This window comes from Falco naumanni, chromosome 1, assembly GCF_017639655.2.
Source record: "Falco naumanni isolate bFalNau1 chromosome 1, bFalNau1.pat, whole genome shotgun sequence".
Lineage (NCBI taxonomy): Eukaryota > Metazoa > Chordata > Aves > Falconiformes > Falconidae > Falco > Falco naumanni.
Window position 1 is genome coordinate 76,572,097 of NC_054054.1, and position 15,979 is coordinate 76,588,075.

A 15,979-nucleotide genomic window follows, 5' to 3' on the forward strand; every position below is an offset into this window, starting at 1 on the left:
TCCCCTGCTATCTATGCTCAAGTATGGGTGCCAAGTGGGTCTCCTGAAGTTATTTCTATGTGGGTGACCTACGCAACTGCAGAAGCAAACAAGACCTGGGGTCTGCTCTGCTCTGTACCCTGCTACAGACCCCCGATGTGACAAGGGTGTCTGTGCCGAGTTGCTTCAGCATGGCTTTCAGCAGCGGGGATAAGTTTCTGCTTCCCTGGCCCAGGAAGCAGCCTCCTCCCACAACGCTGTAACTTTAACAAGGCAGGGCCCTCTGCCGGAGGTGTCCTCACTGCCAGCCCCACCAACGAGGCATGAGGCCCCATCTCCGGACATACTCCCCGTCAGGCTGATTTCAGCCCTGGGTGAGCAGCACTGGGCTTCAAAACGGTGCCTCTGGGGCGGGCCAGAGGGTGCGCCTGTGCGCAGGTCCCCAGTCCCGGACACGCTCACCCCACAGCCCTGCACACCGACAGAGCTGGCAGCTGCTCCCCTTTCCACAGGCACGCTGGTCTGAAACCGCTCCAGAGACCTCTGGAGTAGGGTGCTATATTTGATGGCAAGTTGGGCGTGAGCTCTGTAATTACCTAAGCGGTAATTACGTAAGCACACAGTGCCCCTTCTACAGCATACACATCCTACCATACAGCGTTCTGTGTCTGTAATCGGTGCTCACAGCTTTTATCTGCCCATGTTTTGGTGGCTTATACAGCAGAGACCGAACACAAAACCTCTTAAAAAATTTAAACTGTTAACAGCTTCCTGCAGCGAGCATGTATGTATACGCATGTCTGCACGCTCACCCCATGGAACCCTTCCATCCTTTCTCACTGGATCTGTCTCTACCACTGCAGCTCATTCTCCCCCACCCCAAGTGCTGCAATTCATCTGCTGTTGTGTATATATAGCCCTTTCTGCCCTCAGGCCATCCAGTACCTCTGCCTACTGCTGAGAATTGTTATAAACGTTTGTTATTCTTCTGACATCCAGGCAACCACAATACTTTTCTAAATGTGGCAAGGTTTCTGCAGGTTGATAGCATCGCTCAGGGATGGCAAACAGTACTGTTAGTTCACTGTGTCCAGTTTCAGAACGCCAAGGACAACACACACATTACGAGGAGCTGGTAATTAAACAAGAAAAGCACCTCTGAAATTCTTGACATTTCATAACCTGTCAGAAGTGCTGGCACACAAATATATCACAAGGGGGAAAACTCCTGTAGAAGAGCATTAGTACCCTGTCCCTGCCTCCACAAGGAAGCCACCAGTTAAGACTGGAGTTCTGAAGCTTCCCTTTCAAATGCAGACACCAAACTGATGGGTGTGCCATAACCCCCGCAGGCACAGAACAACTTTGCATTCCAGTGCTTTTCCTGTTAATACTTTATCTCCTTTTTGAAGCTTTTACTTTTCCAGCCCAAAATTTCCAAATGCACATGCCTGAAGTCAGGCACTTAAATCCTTATTTATGACACCTGTCATATGCAGCTGGCTATTCCCAGAAGCAGACCAACGACAAGACCAACTTAATTGAGAACTACAAGCATCTCCAAAAAACAGAACAAGAAACCAGGAAGCTGAAGTGTCTCTTAGGGTGAAGAGCCACATTTGCAACAGTTACACTTGGTTTATAATCATGCAAAAAAGCCTTAACTGACTTCAATGCTATTCCAAAATTGTACTTGGATTAAATCAGTATGTGCTAGAAAGATGGAAACCCGCCCTTTGTTTTTCAGAGTTAAAAAGTTTGAAAGCTGACAAGGTAAGTGAAGTATCTTCACTAACAGTTTCACTGCCAAACACCTGAGAAGAAACAGTCGTTCAATGTACTTAGAGGAGGATAATAATTAATCTGGAAAGACAATGCACTCCACATAAATGAGCGGGTGACAATTTAAAATGAATGTCAGATTATTCTCTATCACAAAAAACCCTCCAAATTTTGTCTATAGACACAGCAGTCACTGTACCCATAATAAGCACTTCACGACTTCAGATACAAATCAGGAGCTGATTTTTCAGACTGTCCTAAACAAGATGATATTTCAGAAGAGGAAGAAACTAGCTTTACCATCAGTACTACTTGTTTGAAAGGTCCATAACAGCACTTGCTCAAAGAAGCAAGGATAAAAGAATGGCCAGACCTCTCCACTTTTGACTCAGGGGTACACCAAAGCAGAACCCTTTCTATGAATACACTCAGGTGAATTATATCCCTTTCCACATGCTAATGCCTGGGAACATAGACCTTACTGTCCCTTAGTACCTAGTAACTGATGCTCTCAGCTTAACTGCAAGTCATGGATTAGCTCCTACTGACCCTTTCACTCGAGTCTGACTTGAACTGTGAAATTAAGATCTAGTGTCCAGTCTGTTCAGAAGCAGGATTTATTTCATTGTCTTCAGTTCAAACTGCTTAAATCTACTATTTGGCTTGTGCCCTACTCTAACACTGAATATGCAAATATATCTACATTTATAGATTAGAGAATGTATACACACGAGGCATTTTCATCTGTTATAGTACAGATACAAAACCTACCCTTCGTCAGCACTCTAAATAATTTCCCTTTAAAGCAACCGATGTACCGGTACACACCGATTATAAAATTGTTATGCAAACGGAATAAGCAGCCATAGATTCAAGTTATAGTAAAATCAAAAAGGTACTTACTTGCTTTGCTGCTGTAGAAGAAATAACTTTTTTTTCTAGAAGGTTCAAAAGGTCAGCCAGGAGAAAAGAACTGACTGGGCTAGGGGAAAAGGGGGGCAGAGGTTACCTCAGTGAATAAAGTGAAGTAATATATCTAGGCTACTGTTGCTTGCCTAAAGATCACACAATTTAGCATGACAAGCTAGTATTTTTTCCTCACGATACGCTATATTCAGCTTCAGTATTGATAGCCTGAATGTGTCTTACCACTGCCAGATAAGGTAGACTTAACCAAAAGTCAGGAAGCCCCTGATTACTACTCTTAACTACACGGTCCTCTTCTCTGCAAGACGTTTGGTTAACTTCATTCTGAATGACAGTGTCGAGGCCTCCATAGCACTGCCTAGCGTAACGAACTTCACAGATAATAACTAAAGTAGAAGCGAGCAACCGAGTGACACGATACTATGCACGGTATATGAGAAAAGGATCACTTCTGTTTCACCACTGTAGTAATCAAGAAGCCTGACCTTTCCTTTACTGTAAGAGAATGTTGTTTCAAGTAACTCAGCAGGTCATTTAGAATCCAGCCGATCACCTTCTTCGGCTTCATTTGGGTCTGCTTTACCACATTTTCGTAGAATTCTGTTAATCCCTCTTCATTCTGTGTAAGAAAAGTTAAATGCATCAAAAGGATACCAGAGCACAAACACAATTAATTATACAGTTATATTCAGAGTATAAATACTCAATCCTAAAGTAAACCTGGTTTGTGAATTTACTGCAAAGTCACAGGACTTTGGAGTGATTTTATTAACATAACAGCAAACAAGCTACATTAGGTCTAGAACAGATACATACAGCCTATCTGCCAGCCTGTCTGTTGCAACGGAACTTCCAATAAACCAGCGATCTTTTTTCTCTTAACTCCTCCCTAAAACAAGCATTTGGGGAGAAGCTTTCTCATCTTCTCATGTGTTTGAAGTATAATGCTAGAAAATATAATGCTGCCATCTTGCAGGCTGTCATGCTACCTTTCACCAAGAGGAGATTTTTCCTGAAACTGTCTACAGATATTTCACTCTTGATCTTGCAATCACTTATATTTGTTCCGGATTGAAGGAGTAAGTTTAGCTTGCATTCACCCTTCAATGACATGGAAAGGTCATACCCTAAGAAGCAGGGGTTTATTCTTCTCATTTTTTTTCAGAGAAGCTACGTAAGCTTTTCCACAGTGCCCTAAATGCTCAGAAGATACGACAGTAGGGGTTTCAATTTATAGCCTAAGTGAAATCTGAGATTGTTTTTAGAAGAACAGATACTGCAGAGTCTGTTGAACGCTGTGCTGTTTGTCATCAAGGCACTGATGGATCTTTTAAGTGCAGCAGAGAACTCGTTAGGTCTGCTGAAGGCTGGCGAGATTCTCAGTGGCGGCTCCTACCTTTTCAGGGAGGAAGCCAAATCCAGCGTGCCACTGGACTTCTGCGGTGTGTGGCATAAATGCACAGGAGGAGAAGCCAGCTCTCAAAAGTTGAGAGTTAAGAGTTTAGAAACAGCCAAGGAGCTATTCTAAGTGTACTGTCATCACAGCAAAAACATTTCCCAAGCACATACTGACCGCAGTCAGATCACTAACAGTTCCAAGCAGAAAGACTGCAGGTATGCATGAAACTGAAGCCTGACTTTTCCACTCAAACACATCCCATCCCATCAAAAGAGTCCCATTTGCCCTTCTTTTTAAAGGCAATTTATCACCATAGCAATACAGAATTTTAGACCTTCCTCCTCAAAATTTTCACAACACAAACTTCCAACAGCTCTAGATATCACATTTTTCATTGGTAATGATGTATGGCTTTTGAGAAGACTGCAGACAACTGCTCTCTCTTCCGTGAAACAGAAGAAAATGTACTTGGATTAATGGCTGATGTGCTGTAAAACTGGTGTGACAAAAATCAGACCCATCCCCTTTACTGTGAGACCAGTGAGCAAACAAACCAGGTTCTCAGCCTCGGAAAGCCACTGAGGCCTTTTGTGAATCAAGGTAAACCTTGTAACTCCCCCTCGTTTTCTATCTAATATACACAGACATTAATTCCCTTCTTTTCCAGTGTTTTTACAAATTTGACTAGCTGCTACTTTGTAATTAAATTATGTAAAATCTAAGGCTAAATAGACTAGAGGAAAAAATGTGGCTTAAAAAAAAGCAGTAAAGGAACAACATGATTACCAAAGTACAGTAAACTTGATTAAAAATTGCGTGTGTGTTAAGTGGAATTACTAAAATGATGCATTACTAAATACTGTACTCTTCCTAATTCACCTCAGGATTCAATAGCACAAACAAACACTGATTATTTAAACAGCAGGTTCCCTTCCACAAACACACCTGTCCAATTTAGGTAAGAAAAAGTGAGCACGTATAAATGCTGGTTCTTTACACATGCTGCAGAAGGTTTTACAAACACTCCAGGCACAGTGGGTCTAGTTATAACATCATGTACACAAAAACAATGTCTGCGGATGCCACACGTCTAAATGCAGGCTACACAACTCGGATGCAGCATGTCCAACGCTTCCATCATGTGGAGGCTACAGAACATATCTCTAGCAGTAGGCACATTCAGATTTCTGGATACCAACAGCCTGGCTAGAGCTACAGCTCTGACCCTGCTGCCAGTTGAAAATCAAGGGCAAACATCTCCAGCCTTCACATTTTACTCAGGGATTCCAGGCAGGAAGAGCAGAAAAGCCCAGGAATACTCAGACAGACTTACATATGCTACCATGCACCGAACCACACACTCACTACGTGTGCACAACCAGACATATTACCCAAAACTCCTCTGCATTTCGTTTTAGGTGTTTTTTTTTTTAAATGACTGACATTTTCTGTAGCCAAAATAGGAATACCCCGCAATGCTAGACTGAAATGAGTAAGGCAGAATGTCAAAACATCAAAATGACTGACAGAAATGAAACATTTTCTTTATTTTCTTGCCATATTAGAAAAATGCAGGCATAACTTGATTAGCTTCAATTTCTAGATACTGCACTACTTGAACTTGACTTTAATATCTTCTAAATTTTGGTCAACTTTCTTCATGCCAAATTCACTCCAACTACATCTTGTCCCTTGTGACTGATCTGAGCTGAAAACCACTGCACGCTCCAGCAAGCTGGTTTACAGGAATGTTGACTGTTCTCCCTTAATTCTGAGTAACGTATTTTAATCTTCATAGAATGAAAGGCAGAAATCTGGAATTACAGCACCGTGTTTGTGATCCAGGCCCGCTCAGTGCTCCCATTACACACCAAATATGCTGTAACTTACTCATTGGTCCAACTGGCATGGTACCTCGCATACTAGTATTTTAACCAGATGCAAACTTCCTTCTTAAACATGGTTTAAAATGATCATTTAATAGTACTGAAATGCAAAAAAAAAAAAAAAAAAAAAAAAAAAAGAAATAGTGGTGGAGTGATTTCAGATGCTTTTTAAACAAGTTTAAAATCTGCATTATCTTACAGAATAGCATGGGTACAATCTTTAGGGACATTGGGTCTGTAATGCAAAATTATGCTTTTAAAGACCACTAATGTTTCTCAAAGAACTGAAGAAACCTACATCAATGTTCACAAATAAAGTGTCATTTTCTGCTTTCTTATTCCCATTTTCACCACCACAGTGCCCACAATAACCAGCTGTGAGGTAACAACTGCTGCAAAAACGTGGAAGATTGTTTGGGAAAAAAAACCCAAACAGAAAAGCTAGCCTATTAAAGCAGACAAGCAGAGCAGTCAAAGAAAGTTCAAACTTTTTCCTAGAGCTTCTTACAAAATTATTTCAGTTCTAAAAATAAGCATAAATTCACCTGCATACCAACGTGTATGAGGATGGCATGTCATAAACAAAATGGTCAAAACAGACTTCTACAGCATCTCACTTTTGACTGTTGGGAGGATTAACCGACGTAATTGTCCCACCAAAGCAATAAGCCAAAGCCCAAGTGGAACAGCCACTTTTATCTGAGTAAGCAGAGGAACAGTAAATGCACAGGAAGGCTTAGAATTCAGATGAGAAAGAAAATGATCAGACTGCTTTTTTCTGATGCTGTACTGTGACAACTGATCTAGTTTTCAGTCGGACCTCTCTGGACTTCAGCGTGCTTTTTGAAAACAAAATGTCACATTAATGTCTATGCCAATACATCTTATTTTTGTGACTCAGTAGGAAGCAAGGCACAAATATTACAATACTGTAACTGGCAAAACTGTCAGAGGTCCTTCTTGACTGAAGTATTTGCCAGCCTACCCGTTTACACACCAAAGCAGAAACTGCACGCAGAAACTGAGCACCCAAATACATGGAGTCTATGTGGCTCAAAGAATTGCATCTTTACGAATAAGAATGGTTCTGCACGAAGAAATCAGAAACTTCATTTATTTTCACAATTTATACCCAACTGTCAAAAACGTAGACGCTTACATTTAAGAAATTTCAGATATAATAGGCAATGGTCTTCCATTTCAGTACATCTTGTAATTAGGCAAAGCAGGAGTCTCAGATTCTCAGCACTGCAGTACATACAGGCAGCTATTGTGTATGAGAATAAAGCTCATGAAGCAAGCTCAGAAACTAACTTGCATACTGAAGTATGGTATTGTTTTATTATAACTTTGGCGCATAATGTTTTCTCTTAACAAGTTGGCACAGAACAGAGATTTTGCATTTTAGAGTCATCCCTTTACCACTGCCATTTATTTAATGAGCACTCCTGGGCGCTCTAACCTGAAAGAATGCTCATTAGATTTGTGCGTGCATCTGGCCCTATCAGCAATCCTCTGCAACTTCTGATGTAAGCTTAACACAGCAACAGACACACCGTTTTCAGATGAATTAAGGTTAACTAGTCTCCCAGTGAACAGGCAAGCAACTTTTATAGAGAGTATACATGCTGACATCGTAATGCACAATAAAAGAAGACCTGCAATGAAGAACGTGTTCACTTCATGCATTCAAATGGATGCATTATCTTATTACAAGCTGGATTGCAAATTTCAGCTTGGAGCTCATCAATTGTTTTTTACATTGCAAAAAGAAAAAAAATTAAAAGGGGAAAAGCAAAGGCAATAGTGGATTTCAGAGAACAGCTGGGAAGGGCAATTGATGAGGTAAATATATAGGGCTAGTTGATAAGAGAGAACAGAAAACACACAGCCATTAATACTAACAAAACTGAAACATGCAAGTGGGACGATGGCAAGTAAAAGGAATAGGCGTACTGGGTCTGGCTGGGATGGAGTTTATTTTCTTAAGAGGGTGCTGTGCTTTGGGTTTATGACTAGAGCAATGCTGACAACACACCAGTTGGCTACTGCTGAGCAGTACGCCCCCCACAGCGAGTAGGCCAAGGATAGGCATGAAGGTGGCCACGGGGACACACCTGGATAGCTAACTCAAACTGACCAAGGGTATATTCCATGCCATATAACATCCTGCTCAACAAGGAAAACAGAGAAGGGCATTTTGGGGGAGGCAGTCACTGTCATTGGTCAGAGACTGGCTATGCATCAGTCTACTTGTGGAAGTAGTGAGCAATGACATTTGCATCACTTTCGGGTTTTTCCTTTTCTCTTTCCTTCACTTATTTAAGTGTCTTTATCTCAAACCAAAAGTCTTCTCACTTTTGTTCTTCCTGTTCTCTTCCCTGTCCCACTGGCAGGGGAAATGAGCAAGCAGTTGCGGTACTTAACAGCTGACTGGGGTCAACCCATCACAGAGGGGGAGAAGAAAAAAGTCATAAAAAAGTGTTTAGGACCTATCTACCCTTCTGAGCAATGTTTATTTTAATATAACAAAAATAGGCTGATGTGAAAAAACGCATGCACGGACAGGAATACTGGCTGCAAAATCACACTTTGCAGCCGTTATACAATGAAAGAGAAAGGTAAGAACTATTGACACCTCTCGGTGTTATCACCGCAGCCTCATGACTTTGATGAGACTTATGAGTCATCTGCCCACCAAACAGTAAAAGATCTGCAACTCACTAAAATGGCACACCGCCACAAAAGCAGTTTTCTTAACAGCTTTCTTCAGAAGAAAGTACCAATTTTTTTCCTGTAGAATCAGCTTCTGTACAAGTGTATTAAGTTACAGACACACAAAGGAGGAATATTAGGTAGTTATGTGCACTGTTCTCCCTCCATTTATAGTCAAAAGGAAAGGAACACCTCCAGAGGACAATTTAAGGTACTTATGGTTGCTCTGAATCTTACTCTAAAGAAGTCTTTTTCCTTCTGTCTCCACTAATCACAGAGGTAACCAAACAGGACACTGTCCTAGATTAACTAGCTATGTGAAATGTCTGATGTTGGGTGGGTATACTAACCCCCACATAAAGTTACCATCGGCAGAGATGATACAGCTTGTATTTAAGAAGCTCAAAGTCCTTTAAAATAATTTTGGAAGTCATGCGATTTTGCTGTCGCTTTCTTATTAATACCCGTATTTCCCATGTCCTTTTCTTTCTCATCCCCTCTTCCGAACCTATCTCTGGTAAACCGCATTGTGAGGTCAAAGCTGATGTTGTACAGCCATTTGGTTTATTTACCAAAGAATAAGTCTGGTTTGTTTGGTTTTTTTCAAAATAACGTGGAAGCTAGATCAACAGGCACATGAAGCTGTAAGATTTAAACTATGGTGTTTGCTTCTGCGGTCAGGAAAACACATCTATTAATTCGTTAAATACTGACAACATGTCCAGCCTTGTCCCTGACCCAAAGAGATGAAGAGCAGGCACTTGCAGACAAGGGTTTGTCAGCAGGAAGTTGTACATTTGTTGCAGTCAGTCACGGGTGCATCCATGTGTAGACAGACAAGATCAATATTAAATAACAGTTATTTGACTGCACCTTGCATGAGAAACACTTTTAGGCGCACTGTGTATGGTTTCTTTTCCCCACTGTTCTACGTACATGGCTCCAAGGTAAAAAGTATGCACTGGACATATTTCCAAATAAAAAAAACATCCATGAGAACTGACAGCTGGTTAATATGACATTTGTAAATCTTTTCAAAAACTGTGCAACTTTGAAGTTTCTAGGCTTCTTTTAGCACTTGATCAATAGACCTACCAATAAGGTGAAGCTGTGTTCAGGAAGAATCCCATACTGTTCAACAAGCTTCTCTCTCTTCACACTGGGGAGGTCAGGAAGCCTCTCATGAATCCAATCAATATTTACCACTTGCTGATGGTTCATATTAGCCGGCAAAGATTTCGCATCGTACACAATCAATGGAGGAAGGTTTGGCTCTGGCATGAACCTAGTAACAATCAAGAAAAACTCCTTTATAATAATTTTCAGTCAGAAGCTAAACAACAAGGAATACATTTTTGTATCACAAGTTTAAACTTACCTGGAAACTGTATTACTATTTCAATTAAAAAAAATACTAAAATTTTATTACTTGGTATATCACTGTTAAGTAGTAAGAGACCAGCCCCTGAACTGCTGCAAAGCCTCTGTTTTCTTTATTTGCCACTGATCGTCAAAGAGTTGATGATAGAAAAGGGGTAACTAAAACAATTCTGCACCCAGAAGAATAATTAAAAAACTCATAAAACCAGTAAGAATAGATACGGAAACGATGCACTCCTCCTGGCATCAAGCATGAATTGTGGATCTAGAGAAAAATGGGAGTGGACTGGCAGGGAAAAACCCAGACTGATAGCAAGCTGCCAGAAGTGATCTGGGCAGGTTGTAACCTTTTCCAGACTACCTTCAAAAATCTTGATGAAATGTCATGCTGTGCTAAAAGCAAAGTTACTGTGCTCAGCAGGGTGCACAGAACAAAAGGCTCCCTTAAAGAGAAGGCCAATTCAAACCACTCAAATAACTGTGATTGAAGCAGAAACCTCACTCTTACATGATCAAATGAGGGGTTCAAAAATATCAGAATAAAGAACATTGGGCACCCTCTATATTTACTATAATAATTTCTGTTTCAAATCTGCCTAAACATAGATTTTAAGTTTAAAGTATAATGTGCAGTAAGTTACAAAAAAATCTGAAAAACCCAGTTTAATACTGATCATAATCCTAGTACTAGTAATAATCTTTCTGGTCTTTATGTGAAATATCTTAAGACTCACCAGTTTTGCCTAGGCTTTAAACAATTTTATTTTGAATTTGTTCAAATTAGCCTTGTTAAGCCTCATGCAAGCCCCTACCACAATAAGGAATTCACAAAATGATCAGGGCCTTTTCTGCTGCAGTTCTACAAACAGTAATTTAAAAAGCAGATTTAAATTTAAAGTTTGTGGGATGTTTCCAAAGTTCTTGGTCTGCTCTAGTAAGATCAGTGGTAGAATATACACAGATTTAATGACCACAGATTCTGCTAAGAGGCTCTGAAAGTTCTCCATCTGGGAACTGAACTCCAGGAGTAACAGGAAGACTGTTTCTGGGATGCAAACCTAGGGAACTACTGGGAGGATCAGCACTAAGGTGGCTGGAAGCACGGGAGGAGGCAGAGGGTGCACAGAGCAATCAGCCATCGCTCAACTGCATCACTCTTCCCCATGCCATCCAGGTACCAGTGCGATGCCTTCCGTGCTAGGGCACTAAGTACTTGTTCCCAGCAGTGTTGCTTCCCAACAGGACTCATGTCTTGTCCACTCGCCCTCCGGCTAAATCCTTACGCGGTGGCTGTCATCTCACACTGGTGGAAGGCAAAAGTACTTATCAAGGTAACATCTTCATCAGGTCTACAAAGATCTTCAGGTAGAAGCCTGAATTTAAGCATGGAGAGGCAGAGCCTAGTATCTGAAAATCATTTCCTTCTATTTACTTAGAGCAGGAGCAATGCTTACCTCAGAATATTCTTATGTTTTATGACAGGCATTCTTAGAACACGCTTGTACTGGCCACAAAGTAAACTTCACCTTACTCACCTTGAGCTAACGTACTCCAGCTTAGTTTTTCAGAAAGATTTATGGGTTTTAGCAGAGATGAGACAGTTCTAGATGTGAACTGCTCAGACTAGCACTGATTTTGATAGCACTCCTCCCCTACAGTTCTAGAGTGAACTGCTCAGACTAGCACTGATTTTGATAGCACTCCTCCCCTTCCAGTGGAAGGTACACTTAAAATACATACTATGCTGACTAACTTTACATGCTCATTACACTGACTATACTTCAGAAATGAAATAAATTCTCAGTTCTTGAAATGTTAGCTTCATTAAAAAAATATAAAAATACCGATAATCCTGTTTTCCTTCTTTGTCTCTCATTGGTACAGTGCACCTAAAATAAAAACAAAACAAGTAAGGTGTGGTCCTAACATAAAGAGCAAAACTACTAACATGTGCTAAGCTGCACATCACAGAATTAGCTTTATGGCAAAAACACAAACCAAAAACTTTGCCTCATGAAGATTAGAAGAGCTTCTTAAAGCCACTTCAAAGAACGTGTGTATGTAAGAGGGCAGTCATTTTCACACAGACACTGCCTGATGTAGCACACAATGTGTTGCAAAAAAGCCTCAATTTTAAGAATAAATCACTACCTGTGAGGAGACTACGCTTGTGAACACCAGCTTTAGAAGACAGAAATTAAACTATACTATGTTACCTCTCGTATCATGTCCCTAGGTATCCATGGCACTCTAAAGCTGCTATTCCTGATGCTCCTCCAAAATAAAAACTCACCCAAGCTTGGAATCAAAGGCTCTTGTTTCATTCAGAATTGTTCCTCCATTTTCAAGTTCCTCAATTTGCCTCTGTATTTCATAGTCTGACAGAAACAAACGAAAAAGGCAGTAAGCTTTTTATACTGCACTATTAGCTTGTGTACACTCCACTTATATTTTTCACTAATATGCAATAATGGAATAGGGTTTTTTTGTTTTAACTTTAATGAAATCAACAGCAGTAGTTACAGGCAGAACTATCAGTCACTGTCTCTCTCTCCAGCACTGTTTTCTTCTTTGCACGTTTTCCTCATCTTCTTTCACTCCCTTTAAATAGAAAACATTTCCTCCTAGGCACTGCAGCCAAGCCATACATTCCTAGTGATCTTCCAATCACCCAATTGAGTCTTTTTTTGAAGATGTAATAATCATCCTTTCTTGCTCATACCCAAGCTGCATCTGAACTTCATACACACCACCTACCATACTCAGTGGAAAGCAATCATCTACATTGGAGGACACAAAGCTACTGCTAACCTATTTCGGCACTAAGCATGGTAAGCATTGAATCAGCTGCTTTACTTTTCTTGCAGGCAGCGTAACCTCTGCAAGAAAATGAGAAAACAGACTAACATGGCTGCTATACCCAGAGTACCTCATACTGAGATTTATGTCGTCAGGGAGCAGCAAAAGCAGCGCCGCTCCATAAGGAGGGATAAGCCAAGAGCCAAGGGTGACCAGAGCACAGGCAGGACCCTCACTGTCTGGTGCAGTTCCAATAGTTTGGACAGCGTGGGCAGAGGCATCAGCCACTAACAGGGTCCACTGACAGTCAAGGTGAGGGGATGAGCTGCATCCAAGGTTCACCCAGGGAGTTCAGGCAGAAGCAGCGAGAGGTAAGTCCAGAGACAGGACGGGGAACAAGAGTACAGAACAAGTCTAAAGTCCATCAGGAGACAGGACTGAAAACTGGCACACCTGTGATGTAGCTCAGGCAAAGTCTGAAGACCCCAGCCTGAGCTTAAATTGGACTCCTGGACTCACAGGCAAGATGCACAGAAAGGACACCCAGGGGAAACTAGTCAGGGCATTTAAGGCCAATTAGTGCACTCAGGAGACTGACATATTTCATGTCAGATCACATAAAATATCTACAATGCTCTTATAATGAAGCAACCATCATTTACCTACTGCTTTTGCCAGGAATCGTATACTATTGATATTCTTCACTTCGGTCCTCACTCCATAAGGCTCTCCAGGGTGATGCACGGAAACATTGGCATCCACTCTCAGCTGACCCTCTGTAAAAGGCAATTTTATCAACAGAATAGTGTGCCCTGTAAACTAGAGTAAAAACCTTGGCATGCATTAATAAACTGCATGTTATGTGCAGACCATTACTAGCAGGCTTCTATGTGTTCAAAAAGGAGTAACAACAACCTCATTATAGCTGTCTGTGATTCCATCTCAAGCCAGTGCCTCAAATAATTCAAATTTTTCTAAGTATATGACGACTTTTTTTTTTTTTTAAATATTGCTCGTAATTCCTCTCAGAGAAAATTGCACGGTGCAGTGCCACGCAGATCCTCTAAGCTACATAGTGAAGAAAGATTCTGATTCACAGCTCTTAAATAAAGGGCAGAATTAGACAAGCAAAGTGGTGGATTGTGAGCTTCCATTCCTCTAAAAACAGCACAGAAACAAGTTTTGGAATTACAATTTGATGGATATATACTCCTTCAGCATGGAACACAAGAACTCAGAGTTATGTTGAACAGATTTACTAAGGTGTTCTCAGAAATTTACAGCTCAAGGACAAAATGTGAGCAGTAGTGGATTTTTTGGTAATTTTCTTCTTCACTTTCAAGAAACTGCAATCTCTACGTCCCCACGCCCCCGGCCCCCCAGTTTCCAAAACTGCCAGAATCTCAAACTGAATACCAAGTTATCTATAAAAACATTGTGCGCTTTTAATGAATCAACCACAAGCAACTTGTATCTTCCTAAGTTTTGTCCCTCTAAAGGCATCCCTTCTGAGTAGAAAAGGCTTGACATAGTTGATCAACTAACAGAAGAAGCTGTATTAAAAAGAAACATTATTTTTCCCATATTGCACAGTGAACATCTGTAGCCTTCCTCTTTTTTTTTCTCATTCCAATTTCAAATACAGATAAAAAGAAACAAATGCTTACTGTTTAGATACAGTAGCATTACGAAAGAGCGAAAAATAGCTCAGTTAAACCTGTGAAGACAGCTAGAGATTCAGAATCCATTCCAGTCAATAAATGTAAATTGCCCAGAGAGGCCTTGGTATGCTTTGTAAAAGCAGGCTGCATGATAGCACACCAATTTCCTCTGTCCTCATAGAGTCTTGCCAGACATGCAAATGAAGGACAAAGGTGATGGAATGACCCAACATCTCTTTCAAGGGAAGTGTTTTGCATGTGCTCCCTCTTTGGGGTGAAATGAGTACTTGTTCCAAAAGAAGAATAGTCTTGTCCTGCCCTTGCTTCATTTCGAGACATGACCTGCTTCTACTTGGATGTAGGTGTCAATGTGACAAGACAATGAAGTTAATCAGGCATAAGTGAAAGGAGAGCCAGGCCCCACATGTTCTTTAAAAAGCTTTTTTCCTTTAAGCCCACTTCCAAGATCAGCTTCTTTTCCTTTCACATTGCAATGAAACGATCTTTTCATCTGTTTGCTAGTAAAGTAACACCTGATAACTGGGCACTTGTCTTCACTGAACACACAAGTAGAATGAAGGTAAAATACGAGAATGTAATGCCCTTAATTGAAAGCAAGTAATTATGATGAGGGAAAACCAGAGCAGAAAGCTACTAAAACCACCACCTTGAAAAAAACCAACTTTCTGAATACTTTTAAATTTTCTTAATATAAGGGAGGAAAAACACACCCAACACTGCAACTCTTCTCTAAATTCAGAAATCCCATTGTGATAAAAAAAAAAAAAAAATCACAGTGCAATTTCAATGGCAATCTTAGGGCCAAATTCAGTAGTGATAAACCACGTCCACAATACGTATGTCCACGAAGGCCTTTGAAGAAGCATACAAACTGGCTGCTTAACAATTGTGCCCCATTTGACATGCATAACACTAGTGTGAGAAAAGACTCACAAGACATAGACAATGTCTAGCAGTTATTACTTCCCCTACATTAAATCAGATTTGCATCACTAGCCAACATTTTTTGGATCCTGTTTATTTGGTGATACATGGACCACTCTGGCTCAGTTCTCTAGAAGATGCATCCACTTAATGCTATGGACTGAATTTGTTGCCAGAACAGTAAGGTGAACTATCACAGGCAAAAATATAGCTTACATTGTGATGTGAACGCTAACAGGCAGTTGATAATTGGGCGTATGTGCAGAGGATGAATGCCCCAAACTGTTCTATTAATCTCTCAAGCAGAAACCTGCTATTTGCTAGCTGTAACCATGGACTAGTTGTAAATTTTGGTAACATTAGGACTGCACAAAAATGACATGACTTGAATCCTCCAATTAATACAGAGACATGAGACAGAATCACCAATTAGGAGGCTGATCACACACTGTGCTTCGGCACATTACCTATTGAAAAAATTGGGGCCTTAGGGTTCCAGAAAGTAA

General features: G+C 40.7%; 1 protein-coding gene across 2 annotated transcripts in view; it reads right to left on the minus strand.

Moving 5' to 3' along the window:
* The window catches only part of GATB (glutamyl-tRNA amidotransferase subunit B), a 43,057-nt gene that overhangs the window by 6,113 nt on the left and 20,965 nt on the right, over window positions 1-15,979 (minus strand). The window contains exons 6-11 of one of the 2 annotated variants that reach the window (XM_040600176.1): window positions 13,530-13,643; window positions 12,362-12,446; window positions 11,913-11,957; window positions 9,784-9,973; window positions 3,174-3,307; window positions 2,665-2,743 (exon numbers count right to left, since the gene is read on the minus strand). In XM_040600176.1, the coding sequence (XP_040456110.1) occupies window positions 2,665-2,743; window positions 3,174-3,307; window positions 9,784-9,973; window positions 11,913-11,957; window positions 12,362-12,446; window positions 13,530-13,643 (647 nt within the window). The remainder of the gene's footprint in view (window positions 1-2,664; window positions 2,744-3,173; window positions 3,308-9,783; window positions 9,974-11,912; window positions 11,958-12,361; window positions 12,447-13,529; window positions 13,644-15,979) is intronic. The other variant, XM_040600183.1, reaches the window with a different exon arrangement.